General features: G+C 38.4%; 2 protein-coding genes across 26 annotated transcripts in view; one reads left to right on the top strand and one right to left on the bottom strand.

Annotated features, from left to right (window-relative positions):
* Nucleotides 1-2,960: 2,960 nt before the first annotated feature.
* On the top strand, nucleotides 2,961-24,199 carry RPE (ribulose-5-phosphate-3-epimerase). Of its 12 annotated transcripts, XM_057746072.1 has the most exons (8): nucleotides 3,045-3,149; nucleotides 3,817-3,847; nucleotides 5,859-5,951; nucleotides 9,373-9,452; nucleotides 14,407-14,546; nucleotides 14,933-15,067; nucleotides 15,626-15,712; nucleotides 17,346-19,291. In XM_057746072.1, exons 5-8 carry the CDS (start codon nucleotides 14,409-14,411, stop codon nucleotides 17,466-17,468), a joined length of 483 nt encoding a protein of 160 aa, XP_057602055.1. In that variant the 5' UTR covers nucleotides 3,045-3,149; nucleotides 3,817-3,847; nucleotides 5,859-5,951; nucleotides 9,373-9,452; nucleotides 14,407-14,408; the 3' UTR covers nucleotides 17,469-19,291. The 12 variants fall into 12 exon arrangements, with proteins under 12 accessions (XP_057602052.1, XP_057602064.1, XP_057602053.1 ...); XM_057746080.1 differs by lacking the exon at nucleotides 5,859-5,951 and having other exon boundaries at nucleotides 3,018-3,149; XM_057746075.1 differs by lacking the exon at nucleotides 9,373-9,452.
* KANSL1L (KAT8 regulatory NSL complex subunit 1 like) overlaps nucleotides 19,379-24,199 on the bottom strand; it is a 146,129-nt gene continuing 141,308 nt past the window's right edge. For all 14 annotated transcript variants that reach the window (XM_057746054.1, XM_057746059.1, XM_057746060.1 and 11 more), the window contains 3 exons: nucleotides 23,108-23,220; nucleotides 21,771-21,939; nucleotides 19,379-20,824 (listed from right to left, as the gene is read on the bottom strand). In XM_057746054.1, coding sequence (XP_057602037.1) covers nucleotides 20,594-20,824; nucleotides 21,771-21,939; nucleotides 23,108-23,220 — 513 coding nt within the window. In that variant the 3' untranslated portion in view covers nucleotides 19,379-20,593. The remainder of the gene's footprint in view (nucleotides 20,825-21,770; nucleotides 21,940-23,107; nucleotides 23,221-24,199) is intronic.

Raw genomic sequence — 24,199 nt, 5'->3', positions numbered from 1 at the left:
TGACCTCACACTTCCAATTCCATGGCCTTGTCTTGGCAGTGAATAGAAAGTCCCACTTCCTCATTTACTTCGGTGGGTCCTAACTGCAGCATTTCAGAAATAAAGTTTGGTTTGACACTCAGGAGAATAAAAACAAGTTTAGCGCAGAATGTATTTGGAAAAACTTAAGACAAATTTACTTATGTTATTTTAGGATCATTTAGGATTACAGATAAGGTACCTCCATATTTTTCAAAAGTCACTGTGACTGCAGGATGAAAATCCTTTATTAGCCATTTTATAGGTAAAAACAAAAGATTGACTACACAGCCAACTTCCCTCAGATGAGTATAAAGTTTGTTATGAATACTGAATGACCAAAGAGCATGGAAAAAATACATATGAATAAATACTGTAATGTTTATGAAAGATATTTATGAAAGATAAGACTTCTGTGTTTGAATATGCACATATAATAAATCTGAAAACATTTAAGATGCCTGATTGAGTTTTGTTTCTCATTTTTCAACATAGGAAATAGGTTAACTCATTCAGGAAAGTGTTCACTTTAGGTCCCTGGGGTGTGCTTTTGTTTTGGATCCCTGGAGCTTGCCTCAACGTCTCAACCCTCGTAGTCTGTCCTGAGGTCACCCTTCAATTGGACACCTTCAATTCCTCCCTCCTATTCCAAGTGATCTTCATTCTACTCAGGCTTTCCATCCCTAACTTTCAAAATAAAGCAGAATTGGCATATTGGGAGACAAGTACCCCAATATGACTTCTCTGCTCAGGTATGACCATGTGGAATGACTGGTAGATTTCCCAGGAGGAATGTTAAGGACCAGGTTATTCTCTGAAAGTGGCCAGGACCACCGTGGGATCTAAGTTTACCACTAGTTCTGTCTCCTATACAAAGTGCACTATCCTTACTCTCTAAGCTATGCTCTTCCTAAATCCTCTTTTTTTTTTCCCTCAGTGAATTTGTTACCTGAAAAAGCATGTTCCTCTCTTGCTAGGTGTCGAGACAAAAGCCACAACCAAGCCAAAGATCGGGAGAAGCAAGGAATTATTACTTGCAGCAAGAAAGGAGAACACCGGGGATCTTTCCCAAAGCAGTGTCTCCCCAACAGCAAAATTGGGTAAGTTTTACTCTAAGGGTATATGTGTATTCATGAAGGGGCTTGGGCAGTGGACAGACTCCAAGATTTAGTTGATTTAAGTCATGAGGGTGAGTAAAGGTCACCATCATCATCTCTTAGGTTCCAGTTGATCTGGTGGTTAAGGCTTTAGGCTAATCATTTCCATTAAAAAGAACTGGTTGAATATACAGCTGATACACTATCTTTGCTATTGCTACTTCTCTTGCCTGATAACAGGTGTTTGTTTCTGCATTCTTTTGTCCCCTTAAGATCATTAATTGCTATAAAAAAGAATCTGAAAAAGAATATATATGTGTATATATATCTGAATATAAAACTATATATAACTATATATAAAACTGAATCACTTTGCTGTACATCAGGAAGTAACAACATTGTAAATCAACTGTACTTCAATTTTAAAAAAATAACCACCTTTAGGAAGGAGAAAAATCACTTTTTCCTTAAAAAAAAAAAAAACCTCCATAGCTTATACTTTTTCTTACCCCAAAACATATAGTATTTCTATTATTACATCTAGTACCTTTAACCACATATATTAATTAGAATTCTTAATCCTTTGAAATTTTAATTTTTAAGTGAAAATAAGTAAATAATTGTGAACCGTTAAAAAAAAATTACTGAGACCCATTCAAGGGCAAGCATAATGGCCAGGCTTAGATTACAAAATAGCTTAGGCCAAAAATGGCTTCTCTTATGTTAAGAAAACCATACCTGGTTTTCTTTCTCCAGAGACCACCCCACCCCCCACCCCCTTACAGTTTTACTATGTCTCTTTCCCTGACCCAGTGACACGTTTGGCAGAGAAATCGCCACTCTTACCCTGTTCTGGATTTTGTCTGAACAGTAAACATATTGCAATTTGTCAACAAGCATTCCTGTGAGAGAAGGTAAGATGCATGAAGGCCAGAAGCAGAGCACAATAATAATAACCACTACCGTTTTGTGCTGAGTGCCAGGCATCCGGTGCTGGGCACATACTTGGATTCACAAACCTTAAACGCTAAGCACTGTTTTAACAGACGAGAAAACTGGAGGTGGGAGAACTGACTTGCCAAGTCACGCAACTAGTATCTGCTATAAATCAGACTTCCACTGCTCTTGAGAAGAAATCAAAGAGTAACAGAAATAAAGGGTGTTTTTTTGTTTTGTTGTTTTTGTTTGTTTTTTCTAACTTGGCTTAATATTTCCTTTTTTTTTTAAGCTCCTCATTGGAATATAATTGCTTTACACTGTTGTGCCAGTTTTTGCTGTACAAAAAAGTGAGTCAGCTGCATCTACACAGATATTCGCATATCCCCTCCCTCCCTCCCGGGGCTCCCTCCCACCCTCCCTATTCCACCCCTCTAAGTCATCACCCATCAACGAGTTGATATCTGTGTTATGCAGCAGCTCCCAGTAGCTATCTATTTTACATTTGGTAGTGCATATATGTCAATGCTACTCTCTCACTTCATCCCAGCTTCCAAGAAGGGTGTTGTTTGTTTTGGGACATACACAGGGGTGCAGAGAAAAGGAAGGCATATGCAAACGATAGAGAAACAGAAAAGTGATAAGAGGCCAAGAGCTGAGAGGGAACTGCTGTAGGGGAAGTAAAACTAAAAAAGATTTAGAAACTCCTCAGAGGACTGGGAGACCTGAAAGCCCTGTTTTAAAAACGAAGCTCACAGGAAGGAAGAAAGCGCCTCAACACGAGGCTGAGCGCCTAAGCCCTCGGAGCGGCGGCCCCTCCCCATAGGAGAGGCGGGACTTCCCCCCGCTCTGGGCAGCCGCTTCCGGCGGAGTCCGGAAGACTCTACGGGGGAAAAGGCGGGGCCAAAACTGTGCGGCCAATCGGGGCGCGACGCCTTCATCTTGCCGGGCCTTTCGTGGGGTAACTTGCTCTAGAGAACCAGTACCATGGCGTCCGGCTGCAAGATTGGCCCGTCCATCCTCAACAGCGACCTGGCCAGTTTAGGGGCCGAGTGCCTCCGGATGCTGGACTCTGGGGCGGATTATCTGCACCTGGATGTAATGGACGGGTAACTCTCCGCGGGGCTCGGGTCTGGGTTGCCGCGTGGGGCTGGATAGGCGCACCTTTGCGTGCCTGTCGGGTGCACGCCGTCCCTGTACCGCGGAGCGCCTCACTGAACGCCGTACTGAGAAGGGACCTGAGGTGGGAGCCCTGGAGGCCCTGCTCGGAGGGGACCTAAGTCGGCGTCCTGGACTGCGACCGCGTCCCAAAGCTCCCCTCCCCCCTCCCCGTACGTAATGTGTGGTCTTTAGCGCTTAGCACCCGGAAGCGACCTTAAGTCTCTACGAGCCATCTCTCATTTTCAGTTGGAGAAACTGAGGCCCAGGGGGATAGACATGACTTGCCCAAGCTCATATAGCTAGTTAGTGGCAAAGCTGGGAAGACAGACTTGTGTAACGATGACAAGCTTGGCACCTGGAGTGAGAACGCCCGAGTTCTGCCACTTGCTGGATTACTTGGGACAAGCCATTTAACCTCGTTGAGCTTCAGTTTCGTTCTGTGAAAAATGGGAGTAATAACAGACTCTACCTTTTCGGCATGTTTGGAAGATGAAAAGAGCTCCTACGCGTAGCGTACAGTGCCTGGCGTATGGTAATTTCTCTGTAATTGTTAGTTGTTGTATCATTGTTCGAATTTTGATTTTCCTGTCTATTTTTTCTTCAGGCACCCTGCTCTTCAGGGAGGTCAGTTTTTTGTAAGTAATTTTTAAGCACTGTAGTTACAGCCCGTAATCAATTTTATTTGAAATCAGAATGATGCTAGTTTAAGTTGCTTATGAAGTGAGGAACAAAACCTAGAGAAAACAGTTAAGAGTCTCTCAAGGTTACACACATTGTGGCAGAGTTGCAGCTTGGAACTTGGGTTTGCTAAGTGGTTCTCTGAGTCCCACTGATAACAGGCCATAAGATCAAAACAGCCATTACCTTGGCTTGGGTAGAAAAATAAATTTATTGTAAATAGGTGAAGTCTCTGTGTGCTCTCATGCAAATCTGCAAATTCGTGGGTTTTTTTACAAAAGATGATCAGTCACTTCCCTGCCTTCTTAATGTCACTGCTTTTATGACAGCTTTGTCGTCTTTGTCTCCTTAAATCTGCTGTTTCTCTTTTGCATTCTACTTAGTTACCTCAACACTGTGTCAAGCTATAATGGCAAAATCTTGACCTTAGAGTTCTAAGAATTCTAGGCTAAATGTGGGAGGAGATAAGTAAATATTACCTCTTACAAACCTTAATTTTTAGTTTGCTGTCATATGTAATTTTACTTTTATATATATATGTGTGTGTGTGTGTGTGTGTGTGTGTGTGTGTGTATATATATATATATATATTTTTTTTTTTTTTTTTTTGATACCTTTGCTTGAAAGCCCTGAACTTTCACAGGTTATATTACTGGAGTGTGTACCTCACAGATGGATAGGTACATTTTCGTGTCTGAGACACAAAATGAGACAAAATTTTGTGTCTGAGACACTTAAGGGTCTCAGGCTAAAACAGACTGCAGGTATATGTGTGTAGTCTATTTGACCCAGAGAGCAACTTGGTTGTCGGTCTTGTACCATGTATGAGTAAGTAAATGAATGGAGAAAATAATTTGTTCCAGTTTACTGATCAGAATATCAGTGATAACAACAATAGGTAATCTTTATGAGCTCTTGACTATTTCTGTTCTGGTACTTTTTGTCAATTATCTCATGCAACCCTATGAGCTTGGTGCTGTTACCAGCACCGCTTTGACAGTGAGGAGTCAAAAGAGAGGTTGTCACCTCGCAGCTAGGAAATGGTGGAGCCAGGATTGGAAGCATGCAGCAGTTTGTTTTGTCTCAGAAATTGTTTTCTGTAACCTAAATGTCCATCAACCGATGAATGGATAAAGAAGATGTGTACATATATACAATGGAATATTACTCAGCTGTAAAAAGAAACGAAATTGGGACATTTGTAGAGACATGGATGGACCTAGAGGCTGTCATACAGAGTGAAGTGAGTGAGAAAGAGAAAAATATCATATATTAACACATACATGTGGAATATGGAAAAATGGTACAAACCAACCGGTTTGCAAGGCAGAAATAGACACAGATGTAGAGAACGAACATGTGGACACCAAATGGGGAAAGCACGGGGGGTCGGGGGGGATGAATTGGGAGATTGGGATTGCCATGTATACATTACTCATTAAAAAAAAAATCAAATTGTACACTTTAAATATATGCAATTTATTGTATGTCAGTTATATCTCAATAAAAGTTCTTAAAGAAAAAAAAAGAAATTGTCTTCTGTGGGTATCAGGCTTACAGAGAGTGATTAAGATATTCTCTGTTTTCAAAGAACAACTAATTTATATTTTTCATGTTTATGTCATATCTCTCTTGCTGTACTGTGAGCTCCCTGAAAGCAGAGACTTTCTTTGGCTCACCTCTGTATTCTCTGCAGGAAAAGCACCATGGCAGGCTTAGTTATAATTGGTTGGATGAATGGTTTTATCATAATGGAGGGATCTCTAAGGAAGCTCTTTTGCCCCTCCCAGCCCTGTGGCAGACCCTGAGCTTATTAAAAGTGTTTTTTATTGACTCCTTTCCCCCTTTACTGAGAAACATCTTGGTTTGAAAAAGCTAAATTCTGCATACACCATTTTAAAAATCCTTTCCCTGTTAAGCTTCACAACTTTCTGAGCTAACAGCTATTTTTATTCCCCTTTTGCAAAGGAGGAAAAAAATTTGAGGAGGTTCAGCCCCTTCCTCAGTGTCCCACTGGAAGAGGCAGAGCCTGGCTGAGCTGCAGTGCCTCCTAGGCCCAAGGTATGAAAAAGGGGCTGTGGACTCCCTTTCCCAAGGTGGCTAGCCACAGTTTACCTTCCCTCCAGGCCCTGCCTCCAATGCTTCTCGTTTTCCTGGCCCCCTTGAAAATCTCCAACATTACACTGAGCTTGGATGCACTTATTGGTTTCTAGTCCCCACTCTTCCCCTGAAGCCCCCACTTCTGATTAAAACTGAACATCTTCATTTTGAAAGTCAAGACCAAGTTGTGGAAACACTGGTGGGTGGAGCACTGATAGGGTTGGATATTTGAAATAAAAGATAAGTGGATTTTCTGGAAAATAAAATTGGAAAGCATGTAAACATAAAGGTGTCATGACAGGACAGTGACTGGAAATGTGTTGGTCGTAAGTGTAGAAACAGAGCAGATAAGCAATTTCTAAATTAGGAGGATTTAAAAACTAGGGAGAGTTCACATTAGTACTAGATTTCTGACTCTTGAAAATCTTCCAGAGATTTCCAGTACTGGGCCCACAGTCTCACAGGGCCACCATTAGCCAGGCCAGATGTTCTTCATTTGTCCCCTGTCTCCATCTGCTCTGTTTTACTCCTCCATGTTACCTGCCAGTGCCCCCCACCCTAATAGGCATAGGTGTGGGCATATGAGATTGTGATTCCTGACTCACAGGAAGTGTTTTTCTGGTTACAGTCTTGCTGCATTTTATGTCAACCTTGATCCTTCTCTTTGCCTTGTTGGGAGATCTGGTAAAGGTTTGCTTTGTATGTAAGTTATAAACATGATGGGAGATCAAAATAATTGTATCCCTTTTTCCTGTATTCTAAACGATTATAGCTTAATCTTCATAAGTTTTTTGGGAGACAAGGACACTTTCTAATGGCAGTTTAATTTTGGCAGTCTTTATTTCAGAATGACATTATGGCTTCTATTTCCCAATGAAGTAAAAGTGTACTTGTTTTATTCTCACATTTTCTCGGGATGTGGTTATTATGTTTATTTTAACGATAAATGAAACCTAAGGTTGAGACAACAGAAGTACTTCCAAGGCGACACAGCAAATAAGAATACTGAATGAAATCCAGATCTTTCCATCCCAGATTTGTGTAGTATTCAGTAGGCCTTGCTGCCTCTTATGTGACTCATCTCCAAGTCCTAAGTAAACTTAATAAGCATCGTATCCATAACTCTGGCAGTCACTGCTCTTAGGTAAATGGTAGAATGATTCCCAAAATACTAGAAATCCAACCTCCAAGGACCAAGGTGCTCTAGAGTAAAAGTGTCTGTCCCTGTCCAGCTTACCTGTCCCTCTCAGGTGTGTCCTGAATCCTGACTGCTCGCTCTTAAGGCCCTCCTCCTCCCTTGGACTTTATTTTTCTGTTAGTTATTAGTTGTCAGTGGAGGAGCAGACAAACCTGGTAGTTAAGAGCCTGAACTTTGGAGCTAGATCGCCTGTATTTAACTCCTGCCTCCAGTACTTACTGGTTGTGTGAGCTTGGGCCTCTTATTTTCTCATGTGTAAGATACAGATAATAGTGATTCCATTCTCACTGAATTGTTGTGAGGTTTTAATGAGTTAATGTAATATATTGGAAGTGTTTAGAATGGTGCTTGGCCTGTATATATTTTAATTTTTTATTAACACTCATTCTGCCTGCCTGTCATCTAAGCTCAAGACTTTGGCCGTGGTTTATTCTCTCTCTTCAACCTACCCCCCCCCCCCCAACCCCACCGTCATCTCATCAGTTAGAAAATCCTGTCACTTACTGTCCTTGTTAATATTCTCACTGTTTCTTGCCATTTACTACCAACATGTCTTGCCTCCCTTCTTCCAATTTACTGCCCAGTCCATCTTCCTGCTGTGTTATTTCCATCTTATTTTTCATTTGCTTCTCTCTTTTAAAACCTCACCTGATCAGGGTGAAGTCCAAACAGTGAGCCTGGTGTTTGATGCCCTTAATGGGACACAGTCTGCCTCCTTTTTCATACTAGCCAAGGTGGGCAACACTGTCCCCCACTTCTTTGAACTTAACTTAGTTATTTCTGCCCTTGCCTCTTTTCTTTTCCCAACTTTACTAATTCTATTTATTCTGTAAATCTCATAATCTGTTCCTTCTTAAAAAGTGCTATTCTACTTGCCTCTGGAACGTTTTTACCTTATATTGCCTACTTGTTACTGTTTAGCTTTTCTTGCAGTCCTCATACAGGGTAATGCCTACTATCTTAACAAGCAGCCCAGATTTCAGTGGCTTAATGTTACAAAGTTTCTCATTCATGTAATAGTTCGGTGTGAATGTCCTTCCATGCAGAAATTCAGGACTGTAGTCCCCTTCCATCCTGTGGCTCCGTCATTCCTTAAGGGCCTCTTTACTGGCAGAAGCGTAAAGTGAGAGCAGAAAAGGGATATTACTTAACCTCCTGGGCGTTGCAGTGACACGTGTCACTTAAACTCTCCGTCCATTGGTGAGAACTAGTTATATGGGCCACCTGGGTGTAAAGGGAGTTGGGAAGTGTGGTCCTTGGCTGAGCTGGCTTCCTGCCAACCACTATACTGTAATGGTAGTGAATTCTGGTGAGTCATTAGCCATCTCTTACCAGTGAGATTGTAAGCTGTTCTGGGTTGACCAGGAACATTTACGTATTTCTTTATATAATACAGTACTCTTTGAAGTACCCAGCCTGGGACTTACATACAGGAGGTTTTGTTAAATGTTAAAGTGAGCTGGTGATAGAACAAAAGGACTGACTGGAATAAGATAATGGTTAACTACTTTGGATCTGATATCAGGGAGCCTTAATTTGAATCCTGCCCCAACAAATTATTAACTGGATGACTTAAGGAAGTTATGTATCCTGTGCTCTTCAAGTGGGGATCACAGCATCTGTTTCATAGGGCTGTTGTGAAGATGAAATGAAGTAAGGTACAATATCTGGTATGTTGTAAACCCTCACTCAGTAAATGGTGGTTATTAATGCACACTGTTTCTGTATTGAGAATCTTTAAGAAAGTTTAAATAAACGGTCGTTTTGTGCCCTGTGATAGAGGTGGATTACGAGCCGCAGGCAGCCTGTGATAGGTGAAGATTTGAGAGACTGTATCAGAGTCCTGAACTTCCTAACTAGTGTATGACTTGGGCAAGTCATATGACTTCTGGGGTTTTGGTTTTGTCATCCTTCCATTTCTACCTGCTAGGGATTTTGAATTGTAACAGTTACATAGAGTAAATCATGTGACATTATTATGATTTGCCGAAATATCAAGGAGATACTGCTCTGTAAAACTGAAATTATGCAGATATTTTTAGTATGTAATACTGATGATGTTAAATACTAAATTGAAGAATGTTGCAGTCACAATCTCCTCTACCCCTATCAGAATACATATTGAGAAAAATACAGAAACTGAATTGAAAACATTTTCAGAGTAAGATTTTGTTTGTCTTGTAGGCATTTTGTTCCCAACATCACCTTTGGTCACCCTGTGGTAGAAAGTCTCCGAAAGCAGCTAGGCCAGGACCCTTTCTTTGGTAAGTGGGTGTTATGCCATCTGCAGCCTGATGTGTTGCTCAGGTGAAGGGAAAGTAGCTGGGTGATTTCTCAACCTCCAGTTTCATCTTGTTCCCTTTTCCCTCCTCCCTGTGCTGGGGCTTTCTTGGCCGCCTGTGAGAAGCCAAACTCTCACCTTTAGGGCCTGGGCACTTCGGCTGATCTCTTTGCCTAGAAAGCTGTGTTCACTTGGCCAGTGCTGCCTCATCTTTCCACCTCAGATACGTTGTTTCTCCAGAGAGCCCTGTCCTACATTAACCTTTTTCCAGTTAGATCACCTTGTTGATTTTCTTAGAATTTCTTTCAATCTGAGATAACTTTTATCAGACTTAAATCCCCCCTTAAGGGGGACTTCCTAGGTGGCGCAGTGGTTAAGAATCCGCCTGCCAATGCGGGGGACACGGGTTCGAGCCCTGCTCTGGGAAGATTCCACATGCTATGGAGCAACTCAGCCCACGCACCACAACTGTTGAGCCCGTGTGCCGCAACTATTGAAGCTCACGCGCCTAGGGCCTGTGCTCCACAACAAGAGAAGCCACCACAGTGAGAAGTCTGCGCACCACAATGAAGAGTAGCCCCCTCTCACAGCAACTAGAGAAAGCCCGTGTACAGTGACGAAGACCCAACACAGCCAATAAATAAATTAAATAAATAAATAAATAAATTTATTAGTAAATTCCTTAAGGGCAGGATTTCATCCACTTTGTTTGCTATGGTTTTCCTAGAGCTTAACATAGACACACAGCTGGGGCTCAGTGTAATCATTAAATGAATTTATGAATTAATTGATTTATGGCCTAGATTTGAAGCCAATTCATGGAAATTGGAACTTTCTGCAAGTGGGGTCTACATATGCTTCACTCCAGTGTTATAGGATGATGTGGATTAAGGTTTTTTAAGATCATACAGTGACCTAGGAGTTACTTTTTGTGGAACATAGATTTCGTACACATATCCTTGCTGCTGCTGTTTTAAACTAAGTTAGTGATGCCTCACTTGCCAAATCGCTGGTACATGGGACATTTGGTGAGTTCTTGTAAATATGTGTTTTTATGTAACTCATTACATAAATTTAGTAAAACTTAGATTTCTTACCGACATATTGTGGGCCAGTTTTATGAAAGTATGGTAGCCACTAGCCACATGTAGCTATTTAAGTTAGTTAAAATGAAATAAAATTAAGAACTGTTTCTTAGTGGCATTAACCACATTGCAGGTTCTCAGGAACCACATGAGGCTTGTGACTGCTGTACCATCCACTGCAGTCACAGAGCACTGCCAGCATCGCTGGAGGCTCCATCCACTTCGAATGCACCAAAGGAAATGTATATTATCACCTAATTTATGTGGCATGAGGGAAACTGTTCCACCAACATGTGCACCATTTTGAAATTTCCCAATAATGGAAGATAATCCTCTGATTATCCGAACTTTTTAACTACATTTTGGAAAATGAATTTTCCAGGGTAAATTTGCTCTCATGATTATCAGAGTTGGATGAAATAAGTAGCGTCCTTTTGTGCCCTTCCTTCCCCCACTTTTGCAACGGCCACAGAATTCTCTACTCTGGCTTTGCGTGGATTTAAAATACGTACATATTTTTCCTTTTCTCTCCCTTTTTAGTTCATCTCCAGGTGTTACTTCTCACTGCTGTTTTACTCCCTTCCTACCTGTGCCTCTTTTCTTACCACCTCAGCTGCCAATACCCCACATGATCTGTGTTTCCTTCCTGTTTTTAGTTTATTTGCTGATAAACTTGCTAATCAATCTTTGCAGAAGTGAATCTCAAGTAAAGATGAATGGACTTCATATTTTTAGTGTTTGGCTTTTGTGACCTTTGTTTTTTATAGTATATGTTTTTATTTGTTTAATTCTTAGATACTGGTTGTTGGATAATTGATACATGATGTATCCTAGGAGTTAGATCACAAGTTGTATGTATAACTGCTAAGGCTTTTAACTCTTCAGCTGCAGTATTGAGTAGAATTTACCATCTAAGAAGTACATTGGTAGGGAGAAGTCGTTTTTGCTCTTATTTAAATCAGTGGTCTTCAAGTATGGTCTGAGGACTCGTGGGAGTCCTTTTCAGGTGGTCCATGACTTCAAAACTATTTGTAGTTTGATTTGTAAATTATTAGTACTAATATTTGCCGTTATTTGTACTGATGGTGCAAAAGCAGTGGTGAATTAGTCTGCTGATGCCTTAGCCTGAGACAAGGCAGTGATACTGATCTATACAGGTAGTCGAGATATTCCTACTTGCCATACATTCATAGTAAATATCCTTGATGAATTGGTACAAGTGATTGACTTAGTAAATCTTGATCCTTGAGTGCATGTCTCTTTAGTATTTTATGTGATAAAGTGGGAAGTACATATAAAGCACTTCTGTTGAATCCTGGAGGATGATGATTTCCTCGAGGAAAACCACTTGTGCCATTGTTTTGAACTGTGAACTGAAAGTGCTGATTTTTTCATGAATACCATTTTCCCTTGAAAGAGCTGTTGACAGATGAACTGTGGTTATCAGACTTGGATATTTAACTGACATTTTCTTTAAAATTGACTAAGTGGATCTGTCACTTCAAGGAAAGCAGCTCATCAGTTTTCATTGCCACTGATAAAGTTAGAGTTTGCAAGTGAAAATTGGAATTTTGGGAAACATCTGCTGCTGTGAGCTTGACAGCTTCCCAGTACTTATAGCTTTTCTGATAAGATCTGTAGTGACATGAACAAATGTGGTTTTTGGATAGTATATAATGAAACGTGTCACTACTTGGAAGATCTGTGTAACTCAGTGAACCAGTAGTACTTAAAAGAGCCTTTCAGAGTATAGGCTAATGGGTTTTAGTGTAACAAAGTACAAAAAGGTCACTGGTAGGGTTTACAGATTCCACGTTGCCACTAACCTTTCTAAAAGTACCACTTGTTGAGTTTTGAGGTAGAAATAGAAGAATATCCACACTTGAGTGAAAAGGCTGTGGATGTAGGTACTCCTCCCTTTTCTGTGCACTTTTTCTCTTTCATACAAAACAACAGATTGCAGCAGATTGAAAGAGCAAATGTGAGAATACAGATGTCTTCTCTTAAGCCAGAAATTAGTGACTTGCAAAAATGTAAGATAATGCCACTCTTACATTAACATATGATGGTTTATTATTTTTGTTATCATTTATTACTTTTTAATGAATTAATAAGTAGACACTAAATTTTTTTTTAGTTTGTGTTTATAATACATTAAATATTGATAAATATAACCCACATCAACAATATTTTGGGGGTGAGTCTTCAGTAATTTTTAAGAGTGCAAAGGGAGTCTGGTAATAGAACATTTGAAGTCTGTGTCTTAAGTATACACAGATTCCCTAAGCCATCAGTTCCCTGAACACTAGAGAATGTTCAGTGAAGGCTGCTAGTAGCGACTATGCTAGAGATTGGATAGGGATGACTTAGCAGTCTAGTCTGGTAATTTAGGAATGAGTAAACTTGATCTTTTAAACCAGATTGAATTTTTCTTGTTTATAATACAAAGGAAGAAAAAAAAAAACACCAGATTGAGCTTATCTTTTAAAAACAAAGATTTTCCTATTAAAATATGTTTTATTTTTGTTACTTTTATTAGTTTAGAAATATAAATGTTAGGCTTGGCTTCATTAATCAGGCTGTATACTCTGTTTTCCTGACATTTTTCAAGGCCTTGTTGCATTTTATAGTCTTAGTTATTGAGTTCTGGAATACTAGAAATTTTTTCTTTAATATAGCATTGCTGTATCAGAAATGTGCTCCCTCTAACAAAACAAAAAGCTCAAAACTCTCCTCACTACCATCTATCTGGCATGGGAGTGTTTACTGTTTTCTTCTTCCCAGTGTTATTTCTTGTTTTCACTTCTTTGAAGCTGCCCTCTCCTTGTGAAGTGTTCTAAGTCAGCATCTTTAAGAAGGCCATGCCCATTTCTTCCCAAACATATTTATGTGATTCGAGCTTTAGAATTAGGATGTGTGGCAGGCTTCTTCCGGTAGATGTGTCCTTCCCTCTTAAGTCTGTTCTTCCTCTTGCAGTTGTCTGCCTCTCAGCTTGATGGCTATTATATTCTAGCTCCTCAGGCCCAGACCTTTGCACCACCTGACTCTTCTCTCACTGCACATCTGATCCACAGCAGCCCGTTTGCCCCGCCTTCTGAACATAGCAGAATCCCCACTACTGCTTGCCATCCTCAGTTGCTGGGTTTATTGCCTTGGCCATCTAAGTCGGATCGTGTCACTTCACTCAAAGTCCTGCAGTGTTTGTTCTGTGTCATTCAGAATAAAACCCGATGCCTGCGGAGCTCTGTACTCTCATCCGGTGCTTCTCTGACCTCATCTTCTCTCCTCAGTGCTCCCGCCACCCCAGCCACACTGGCCTTATTGACTACCAACCTAGTGTGTACTGCATTCGCTCCTTTTGTTTGTCTCCCCCACTATGAATGTAATCCCTGTGACAGGAAATTTTGTCTTTTTTGCTCTACCCCTACGGCCTAGAAAAGTTAATGGTGTAGCAAGTGCTCGATGGAATATTGGTGGGAAGAATCACTTAATTTAGCTCTCTTATAAATGAGGAAGCCAATCCACAGAGATCATATGACTTCTTCAAGTTTTTTAGAATAGAACTTCCTAGCCTAGGTTTCCTGATTTCTAGTTATTACTTTTCATAAACAACGCCATAGGATTTTTGTGGAAAAATGTGAGGGTTTTTTTGGTAAGTGATTTAACCAAAACCTTATCTTCAGGATAAAGGGAAGTTATCTATACAGAAGTGTAACATCTGTATATTTAACAATTCTCATGATGTCAGAAGAGTTCATATCTGAGATAGCAAAAACTACAGGCTGGCTTCAATAGTATGAGCCAGCTATTTTCCTTATAGTAATACATAGGGGATATATCTCTTCTTTCCAGACATGCACATGATGGTGTCCAGGCCAGAACAGTGGGTAAAGCCAATGGCTGTAGCAGGAGCCAATCAGTATACCTTTCATCTCGAGGCTACTGAGAACCCAGGGGCTTTGATCAAAGATATTCGGGAAAACGGAATGAAGGTGAGAGCTCAGTGGTGACGGTAATGTTTTATACTATTCATTCTCAGAGTTGGGAAGATGTGGTGGAAGATTGGAAATGATAGGTGGAGAAGACCGGACTTAGGCAACTGTTCTTCAGCTTTGAAGCTAGAGTTTAAGTATAACTTGTTTGTCAGATAAGATTAATACATTTGATTAATGTTTTCTGAAATTACCTTTTAGAAACATTTACTTTTGATGTCCTTGTTGACTTTTTAAAAAAAAAATAGTCTGAACAATTTATATATTCCATTTATGTATGTATTCTGTTCTTTAAGAATAGACCTTTCTACTGGGCCTGATATGCCAAAATAATGTAATATGGAAATAATTATTGATGTGATATAGCAGATTTGTCTCTCTTACAGGTTGGCCTTGCTATTAAGCCAGGAACTACAGTTGAGTATTTGGCACCATGGGCTAATCAGATAGATATGGCCTTGGTTATGACAGTGGAACCTGGGTTTGGAGGACAGAAATTCATGGAAGATATGATGCCAAAGGTAAAAGAAGGATTTGGTTCAGGGGGTAAGGCTTTTATTGTGTATGTTCATTCAGTGAGCATGTATTGGACTACTTGCATGTTTAGCCCTGTCCTGTTCTGAAGGTGGGGAGATGGGGATGCCTACATATCGTTGGAATATGGTATGAGAAATGCCCTAAGAGATTTAGGTTTGGAAATCAGAAAAGATACTATATCTTAGTCTTGGAATTTTTTTTTTCAAAACTTTATCTCTGTAACCTTTAGATCTCTTGGGAGTTTTCATTGAATATTGAGGGTTTTGTCTTTGTCTTACTTCCGTGAAGTATATTTTCTGCAAAGCCATGACAAATTGAATGCCATTTGCCAAGCAAAAAGAAAAGCTGCTTTTATAAAATTTAGTTTGTTTCAGTACATTAAAAGGTGGCTCTCCCCAATCATAATTTGTGTTGATATAAAGTTATTGTGTAATTGTGTGAGACATTTGGAGTTATATTTTAGTGGCTAATATTAGCTATGTGATTTTTTTATTTGGTGTTTTTCCCTCTACGTATCCACTTGTTTCCTGGTGTATAACTAGGTTCACTGGTTGAGGACTCAGTTCCCGTCTTTGGACATTGAGGTTGATGGTGGAGTAGGTCCTGATACCATCCATAAATGCGCAGAGGTGAGACTGCTTCTTGACTGCCACCTAGACCAGTTTCCTATCAAACATAATGCCAGGACAGGTCTTGTATGCCAAAGAGATTGCCCCTACATTTCCTAAATAGCCTTTCTTTCTTGGAAAAGTATTGTTTTGTTTAAATGTAAAACTAGGAAAATAAAGAGCAATAAGTGAATATTCTGAAATCACATAATCATTAAATTTTTAAGTCCTGGTTATCTCAGTAATGATGAAAAAATTCTTTGAAAAGGAACATGCTGGATGCCAGCCTGTGGAGTATCGAGAAGTTCTAGGGCCTTTGAGTGAGACAGTTTTCCAAAATAGGTAAAGGGGGGAATATGTTACTCTGTTGAGCTTAGGTGTATTAGCTACTAATTTGTCCCTTGCAAGAAATGACTAGAGCCATGTCTGATGAAAATCTAGACCTGATCTCTGGGTACTTCTGTCCATCTGTAGAGGTGGGATGAGTTTTTTTCCAAGTGGCTAGCCAAGCTGAGTTAGGCTCCTGAACTTCATAAAAGCATGCCAGCCCTCCCTGTAGCATTGCAGGTGATTAAAGTTTATGTGACCTGCTTTTATTAAGCAGCATGGTCCAATCTGCACTTCCAGTGTTTTGTACAAATGCCACACTTTGCTGCTTGATACTTACACAAGCTTGGCTGTGGTCATTATGGAGGAGGTGCTGGCCAGATGATTAGTGAGCATATATCCTTGACCCCTTGTGGAATTCTTTTTTACTGAACTGTGTTTTGTCATTAATGCTGTTCCTGCTTACATTAAGAGACATGCTCAATTGTAACCCTATAAAACTAAGATTTTTTCATTTTTATGAGGAGTGTTATTAGAGATGTAGTGCAGTGTATCATAGAGTGACAGTCTCTCTCTCATTGGAGAAATTTTCCTCAGCTTCAGCGGTTCTCCCAATAGTCCCCCCTTTCTTTTAACACTGAATCACATAACGGATTGGATTTCCCTCCTTGAGTCAAATCCTAGGAATCTCAGAGATAAATTTGGACTCATTTGATTTGGTTTTACTCTTTGATTTCTTTGCTTTCATATTGAAAAACATCTGAAAAGCTTTTTTAAGCCACCTCAAAACCATCCTGGACTGCAGTGAAGCATACATAAGATGTTCCATTCCTTCTGGCATCAAAATGAGAATTTATTTAAATTTAATGTTGCCCTGGTTTATGGATCATTTCACATTTTAGCAGTGGTTGTCCTTTTAGACTACCTACCAATTCCTGTACATAATTCAAAGATAAAAAGATTGATTTTTTAAGGAGCTGTGGGGGCATTGGTATATATGGGGAAAACCTTAATAGAGTTGAGGATTAAAGGTTTTTAAACCTTACCTAAATATTAGCGAAGATGCAGTGTAGTTTACAAAGGGGGGGTTACCAAAAAGTCAGTGATTTCTTAGACACACTTAAAAATAATTTCACATCCTCATTTAAGCATTTTAACTTCTTTCTTCATTGAACTAAGCTACTTAAGTATGTTCATCTCAGAGTGGTTTTTGTACAATTAAAGTGCTGACTGCCAACTGCAAGGGTGGAAACTCTAGTCCAGGAATTCCGTTTTAGGTTTTCTGCATCTTCTTTTGAGGGATAACCTAAGTGTTTACTTTTTCCAGGCAGGAGCTAACATGATAGTGTCTGGCAGTGCCATTATGAGGAGTGAAGACCCCAGATCTGTGATCAACATGTTAAGAAATGTTTGCTCAGAAGCTGCTCAGAAACGTTCTCTTGATCGATGAAGCCACAAGGAGTCCAGTGTTTCTGCTCACGAGATCTCCTTTTTACTGGAAAATAAGAATATTGACTACCAAATCGTACCACAGTTGAGGCAGTGCTGCTTTTCTAAGCAATTATTCATTCCTGTGACTAAAATCCATTATGCAGAATGTTCCAAGAGGTTAGAAATTGGTGTGTATATTTTTAGTGAGGAAATTTAAAGATTAGTGTGGTAAAATACAGTTTTTACTGGGAGACTTGATTTTTATAAAGAGTAAAAATATGGCTGTATTAAGGGTATGAACAGAAATGTGTCTTAATGCCTAAGGAAGGCATATTAGCTACTATGAAAAGAAATGTTTTTTTCTGAATTTCTAAAGAGAATTTTCTTTTGTTTCTTGGCTGTTTTCTGAAAGCAAAGGAAGTCCTGTTTTTCCTGTTTCGTGTCATTTTCGATTTGTGTATATGCATGATAACTAAGTTTGGATCTGGCTGGGATGCCTCTTCTAGCTTCAGAAACATCTATTTTTTACTTTGCACCTTATGTTTGATACATTAATAAAAGCAGTTTATTATGAAGCCCAGGGATTTTCAGGTAGTCCATTCTAAAATACAAGCACAAGTTTTATCAGGGTGTTTTTTTTGTTAGCTTTGCTAGAGGCAGGTTATTCAGTGGTTCCTCCCCTTCCCCCACCCCCAACCCCATTTCTACTTTTTCTTAATTACATCCACTGTTCTTAAGGACATAAAATAACGTTTTGCTAGCTCTATGCTTAAAAGGAGAGGAAGGCCTCTATCTGGAAGTAATATTAAGTTAAACCCTGACTCTTCCCCTATTTGTTTGACCTTAGCAGACCAAACCAGCCAACCTCTTTGAGCCTCTATTAACTGATTTTTACATTGAATGTAATCATAATTAACAGTGTGGGTTTGTGTTGAGGATTAAGAAATACTATTATATATGTAAAGCTTCCACTACTATTCCTAGAATTGTAGGGTAGTAGAATTGAGGATGCTCAGTACAAAGTAGCTATCATTATATAAATTTATGTTTTGTAGATTATAAATTATGTTAATATAATCTCATTAAACCTACAGATCAGTCCTATGAATGTTTGTCCCCATTTAAAAAATGAAGAAACTAAAGCTTATCAACAGGCTGGTACCATGGAAAGGATCCAGTAAAGCATAGGATTTCTGGTCTGTACTCTTTTTACAGATAAAGCCATTGGGGAGTGGCTTAAGCAAGCAAAGGAAGCTTCTTTTACTTAACATTATCTTATTTCCAGTCTAACTTTACCCTGTAGCAAAACCAGATGGCTGAGAATATTCTGCAACTATGGATTTTGACTCCAAGGATATGTATCTTATTAATCCAAGACAGACCAGGTAGGCTAATATATGACAAGGTACAGAGTTAATTCGTATTTATGACTGTGCCCCAGATTACACTTCAACAGTAGATCTATATTAACTACTTTGTTCTTGTAAATACTCTTGCTGGGTAATACACATGGCAAGAAATAACAGGACCAGTGTCATTAAACTTTTTCAGGCTACTGTGTATTTTGAGAAATAAGGTTTGGAAAATAAGAATGTTAACAGTTAAGCATAGAATAGAGTTCTTGGTTTCTTCTGTGTTACAAGGTAAAAATTTGTTTTTATTTTGGCTTAGGAAAGGCTTGTGCCACACAGGTGACGACATTTAATCAAATCAGACAACACACGGCATATAGAAATAACTTTAATTAAAAAACTTACATAGAAGATTATAATGTCAGACATGACAAAAAAAATGAGTTTATTTGCCTGGACAACTTGGGTTTGTTCTGGCTTTTGTTTTGTTTTTTTAAAAATAAATGTACAGTAAAACTATAAGCAAAAATTTGTCAGTATTGGAAATTTTTTTTTTCTTCTTTAAAGGGACTAGTACAATTTTCAATCCCTAACAAAAACTTAGGGTCAGATCCCCTAGATTAGGCCAGATGGCTAGGATTGTCAGTCATATGGGTACAACTTGAATAACCTTTTTACATGAGAAAAAGCGATTCATATAAATCGTCCTCAATTTTTACATAGAAAAAAACTGATGTAATAGTGTGAAAAGGAATTTTACTTAATGTACACTTCAGTATCCAATGTTGAAGCATTAACCTTTTAAGAATTTTAATTCTCACTCTAGGATACAAGTAAGAATAGATGCTTATTTGAATAGAGTAAGCAATAGTAAGGAATTACCAAATTAACTAGAAGTACAATAATACACTAACAGGAATTTCCTGTTTGTTGCTCATTTTAAATCGGGTGTTTTCTCTTCATGAGATACATAAAATAGATAAAACTCAAGTTGAGTTTTAAAATACACCAATATTTAACTCTACTTTGCTTTTCTTATTCTGTTAGGAGTGAATAGAAAACCTGTGTTTAACCCAGCAGATATCAGTGATTTCAAATAAAGGAGAATTGTGTTATCTGGTATAGAAATGTCCATAAATAACTTCTACTGGTTAAGAAAGATTTCCTTCTGCATAGTGAAGACTTCTAGATGTCCAATACCACTGGAAATCTGCGCTTCTTTATTTATAGTGCAGCTTATATTTCACGGGGTTCTTACATGCATTTTCAAGTGGAGTGGTCACTGCCAGTGTCTTTTAAAACTACTTATATTTGTATATGTATTATGCATGTATACTCTATACACATTTTTATATTAATATATTTCTGCGGCAATGTAAAGAATAACCATGTGTATAGAAAAAAGAAGAGCTGTCATTTGATGCACAGATATGTGTATATGTATGTGTGTGTGTGTGTGTGTGTGTGTGGATGTAAGTTGTTTAAAAATTATTTTCTCAGTAATGTGACCTGACATCAAATTGCAGCAGTTAATTTTCTGGTGCTTGTGATTTGCATCAAACACAAATGACTAGCACTTGTCTGTAGGTGAAAAGCTAGTTACTCCTGTGGTTCAGGAAGGAAAATGAGATATAACTTGCCTGTTTCATAAACAGCATAAAAGAATAATCCATGCACTACATGCTCTTACTCTGGAATTGTGACTGTGGAGGGGGTAGGGGATGGAGAACAGGGCGTATTTTTTTCTCCCGTTTTCCCGTTCAGTTACATAGTTTTTTTAACCTATTCCCTGTCACCTGTTTTTTTTAACATGAGTAAGTCCTAGACCAAGGTTTTTGTATTCTTCCGTTCCATCTGCCTGCCTTTTTGGATAGTGGCTGTTCTCTTGTGTACTGGTACAGAAGACTTCACCATGGAAAGCTGGGCTTGATCTTCGAATCTGATCATTTTTTTCATCTTGGCATAATAAGGCTTCTATGTCTTCATTCTTCAGTGGAAAAGCCCGTCGTTCCCACCACAAAGACTGGAAGAGAAAACATTTTCAGTTAAGTTTCACCTAATTTGTTTAAGTTCATGTCTCAGTCTGTAGATGTCAATTTTATAATAACCATTGTTCTGTCTTTAGCACATAAAAGTACAAATTCTCATTCGGTCTGGAGTATCTAGCAACTCAAAATGGAACATACTGAGGATTATTTAGGGACCTTTGGGAATTATTTTTTCACTTTGCCTCTTCCATGAAGAGGGAAATGCTGCCATTAGGGCACTGGTCTTCATTTTCAGCCTAGGAGCACTTTGGGGAAGGCCCTTTAAAAGTGTTTGCATCTTCTACTTTAGTATCTCTATTTTCATCCCATCATTATTACAGACACCTACTGACCGTTTTCCCATTCAGTTACATAGTTTTCTTAACCTATTTTCTTAACCTGTTTTCTTTCCCTGAGCATTCTATGACTTGCCTGTTAGTTTCTGTCATCTCTACTCTTGATTCTAGACATGGTTCTTTTTTCCAGCATCTACTTAAGAGCAAGAACTTTATAGATGCAATGTTAGAAAACACTCCCATTGAGGTTAAAACTGGACAGATGGGGAGACGTAAAAATCTTTTATAAGGGGAAGAGAAATATCTAAGATTTATTATATGCTAGGTGTCATTCTGTTGAATCTGATTTGGTTTGTAATGAAACTTTCATAGAAATCCCATTTTCTAACATAAGTGAATAGGTGGAATTAGGTACTGACATGTTACATAAAAAGACAGGGATGTTTCTGTAGTTAGTGATGGAACTGGAATGCTGGAATACAGATCCTCTGATTCCTATACCCAGTATTCTGTACTGGACTGTCATACTGAATTTGTTATGTGATGATGAATCCTTAATCAGCAACAAGCAATTTTATAAACAAGTTTTTCAAAGTTTAAAAGTCAATTAAAAGGAGGTTTAACTAGTTATGTATAATTGTCTTACCTTGATCTCTCGAGCCTGACCTAGTGAAGGTGAGCCGTGTGTACTGGGATCCTGGCTCTCTGAAGGAGGCTCAGCGGGACTCTCAGCAGCACAGTGCTGCTGGCTACTAAAGTCATGAGGGTATTCTTTCAAAAGCAAGTCCTGTGCTTCAGCATTTTTACTGTAAGCTCTAGCAGGAAAATCAAGAAAATATTTAATTATTTGTTGATGTCTTAACATTTTATGAACAACCTAAGGTGTTATTCATAAAGTCAGTTTAACTCGGTAGCTTTTCTTTTAAAGAGTTCTGCCCAAAAGATTTTTAAAAATTCATCTGGTCTTCCTGATGTTATTATCCTCACATCTCAAAGGTTTAAATAGTATTTTATGAAATCTTTTGTCAAATTATTATAGTGGTTTTTGTTTTGTCACAGTTCAGGTTTTTCGGTTTGGTTTTTTTGTTTGTTTTTTCCAGAAAACAGGAAAAGACAGTTACTTGACTCTAATAGTCTGATTATTGTATCTATCATTATTGTACTATCATCCATGAAGGACTCGATTCACATTTTCCTCTGGAAAATTATATCTCTGGAATGTGGAGAAAGTTGAGAACAGAATCTCATGTAGGTTAGGATGACCCTTAGAATAAGGATCTACAACAAATCTGAATATCTTTAGACCTAAACAGAGAAATGTGTTTTCTAAGTACTAAATAAATGAAAGGATGTCCCACACCACAGTGACTACTAGATTTCAACATGATCTTGCATTTTGAGTTTTGGTTATATTAAAACATAGTCCAATTAAATATAAAATACCAGAGATTTTCTCAAATACATGACTACTAATTATGTTTTTAGGATTTATTCTCCCTTCACTCAAAGTCATGTTCTAAGTATTTTAGCCTATTTGCTTTTTACCCTGGATAGGTCTCCTGAGGGTTTTTTTGGTTTGTTTGTTTCTTTTTAAGAAAAACATTTTTGAAATGGTTGTGTTACAGATTACCCAGATTCTAATCCCTAGTATTAGGTCCGCCATTGTAGTACACAGAAATGACCTATTTATGGAGAATTTTCACATTATTTGCTCAGTTAAATCTATTACTGAGGCTGATATTAGCATGAGAAATAAAGTGGAGTAAAATATAAAGGTCCTCTCATCATTATGTAAGTAGCTTGAATATATTTTGAATGTAAATGCAGTATATGCAGTGTTTCACTTCTAGCACACCAACAGTAGATGTTATACCGTATGTTTTCTTTGTTTTTAGTTGTCTCCCTTGTTATGTTATTAATGCAGAATTATTGTAGATTTCACATGGATTCCATGGTTTGGGGGTTTAAATTTACAACACCTGCCTGCTGTTTCTTCTGTGCCACTTGCTTTGCTCCCATAGTGACCATCTGGCTTGCTCTTTCTCTTCATATTTTTTGTGTCTTAGGGAGAAGACTTCATCAGAGAGATCTTCTATCTGGAATTAGAAATGAAAAGTTTTGCTTTTATCAGAAACATTCTAAAATATGAGAATAGGTGTCAAAGTTCCTCATCAAGAGAACAATAGGAAGAAAACTCTAAAATAAACGCAGTCTAAGTCATGAGAACAAATGCTATGAGATTCAAATTCCTAAAAAGAGGGAGTTTAAAACTTACTGTTGGGTCATGTTTGAAGCTTTACCTAGAATACTTATAGGTACCTTGAGTACACATAGTTTCATAGTGCTTTCCACTTACATAAAATATCCTGAATGCTTTATTCATTCAAAACTTTGTATTGATTGCCCCTTATGGAGTATACTGTTCATGGAACATATTAATATCAAAGAAAGTAAAAACTGAGATAAATGAGAATTAGTTTAATGAGTTACTTCTCTGGAGTTCTAAGGCTTTAGTTGTGGTGTTTCTGGCTAGGATAATTCTGAACTAGGGAAGGGTGCGTTAAGAGAGGGAAGAGCATTAAAAAGTTAATTTTGGTAGTTGAAAAACCTGATCAGTTGGCACAGAAAGACTGTAACAGAAACAATGTCTTTTATATAATACTGCTTCTTCAGACTATCACTTTGGAATTAGTTTGATTATATGGTATTTTTCCCTATAGTTTTTCTTAATAAAAAGTTTTATCCATACAGATCCACAATCCCTTTCCTGCAATTCCAAAAATCTGAAAAAACAAGTTTTCAAACACCGTCTGATCTGAAATGATGTGAGGCTATTCCACTCCCTATAAATATTTCACTATAGAAGCAATATTTGATTATGAGAACTGTCCTAGACTCCTTACGTGTATTACATGAGATACGTACTACATTGCTTTCTAAAGTCCAAAATTTTCTAAATTCAAAAGCAGTTGTTCGCAAGATTTTGAATATGGCATTGTAAGCTTGACTATTAAGACTAAATGTCATGCAGAAAAATATGACTAATACCAGGAATGAATATATACACATAAATTC

The sequence above is a fragment of the Hippopotamus amphibius genome, chromosome 8 (assembly GCF_030028045.1).
Source record: "Hippopotamus amphibius kiboko isolate mHipAmp2 chromosome 8, mHipAmp2.hap2, whole genome shotgun sequence".
NCBI lineage: Eukaryota > Metazoa > Chordata > Mammalia > Artiodactyla > Hippopotamidae > Hippopotamus > Hippopotamus amphibius.
The sequence above is the reverse complement of the archived record's forward strand: the minus strand, read 5'-3'. Positions and strand labels throughout refer to the sequence as shown.

Excerpts from the sequence above, each read along its gene's own strand:
- RPE (XM_057746069.1), top strand. The coding sequence starts at position 3,039 with ATGGCGTCCGGCTGCAAGATTGGCCCGTCCATCCTCAACAGCGACCTG. Across the intron at positions 15,068-15,625 it reads TGGAAGATATGATGCCAAAG|GTTCACTGGTTGAGGACTCA; the intron begins GTAAAAGAAGGA and ends GTGTATAACTAG. Across the intron at positions 15,713-17,345 it reads CCATCCATAAATGCGCAGAG|GCAGGAGCTAACATGATAGT; the intron begins GTGAGACTGCTT and ends TACTTTTTCCAG.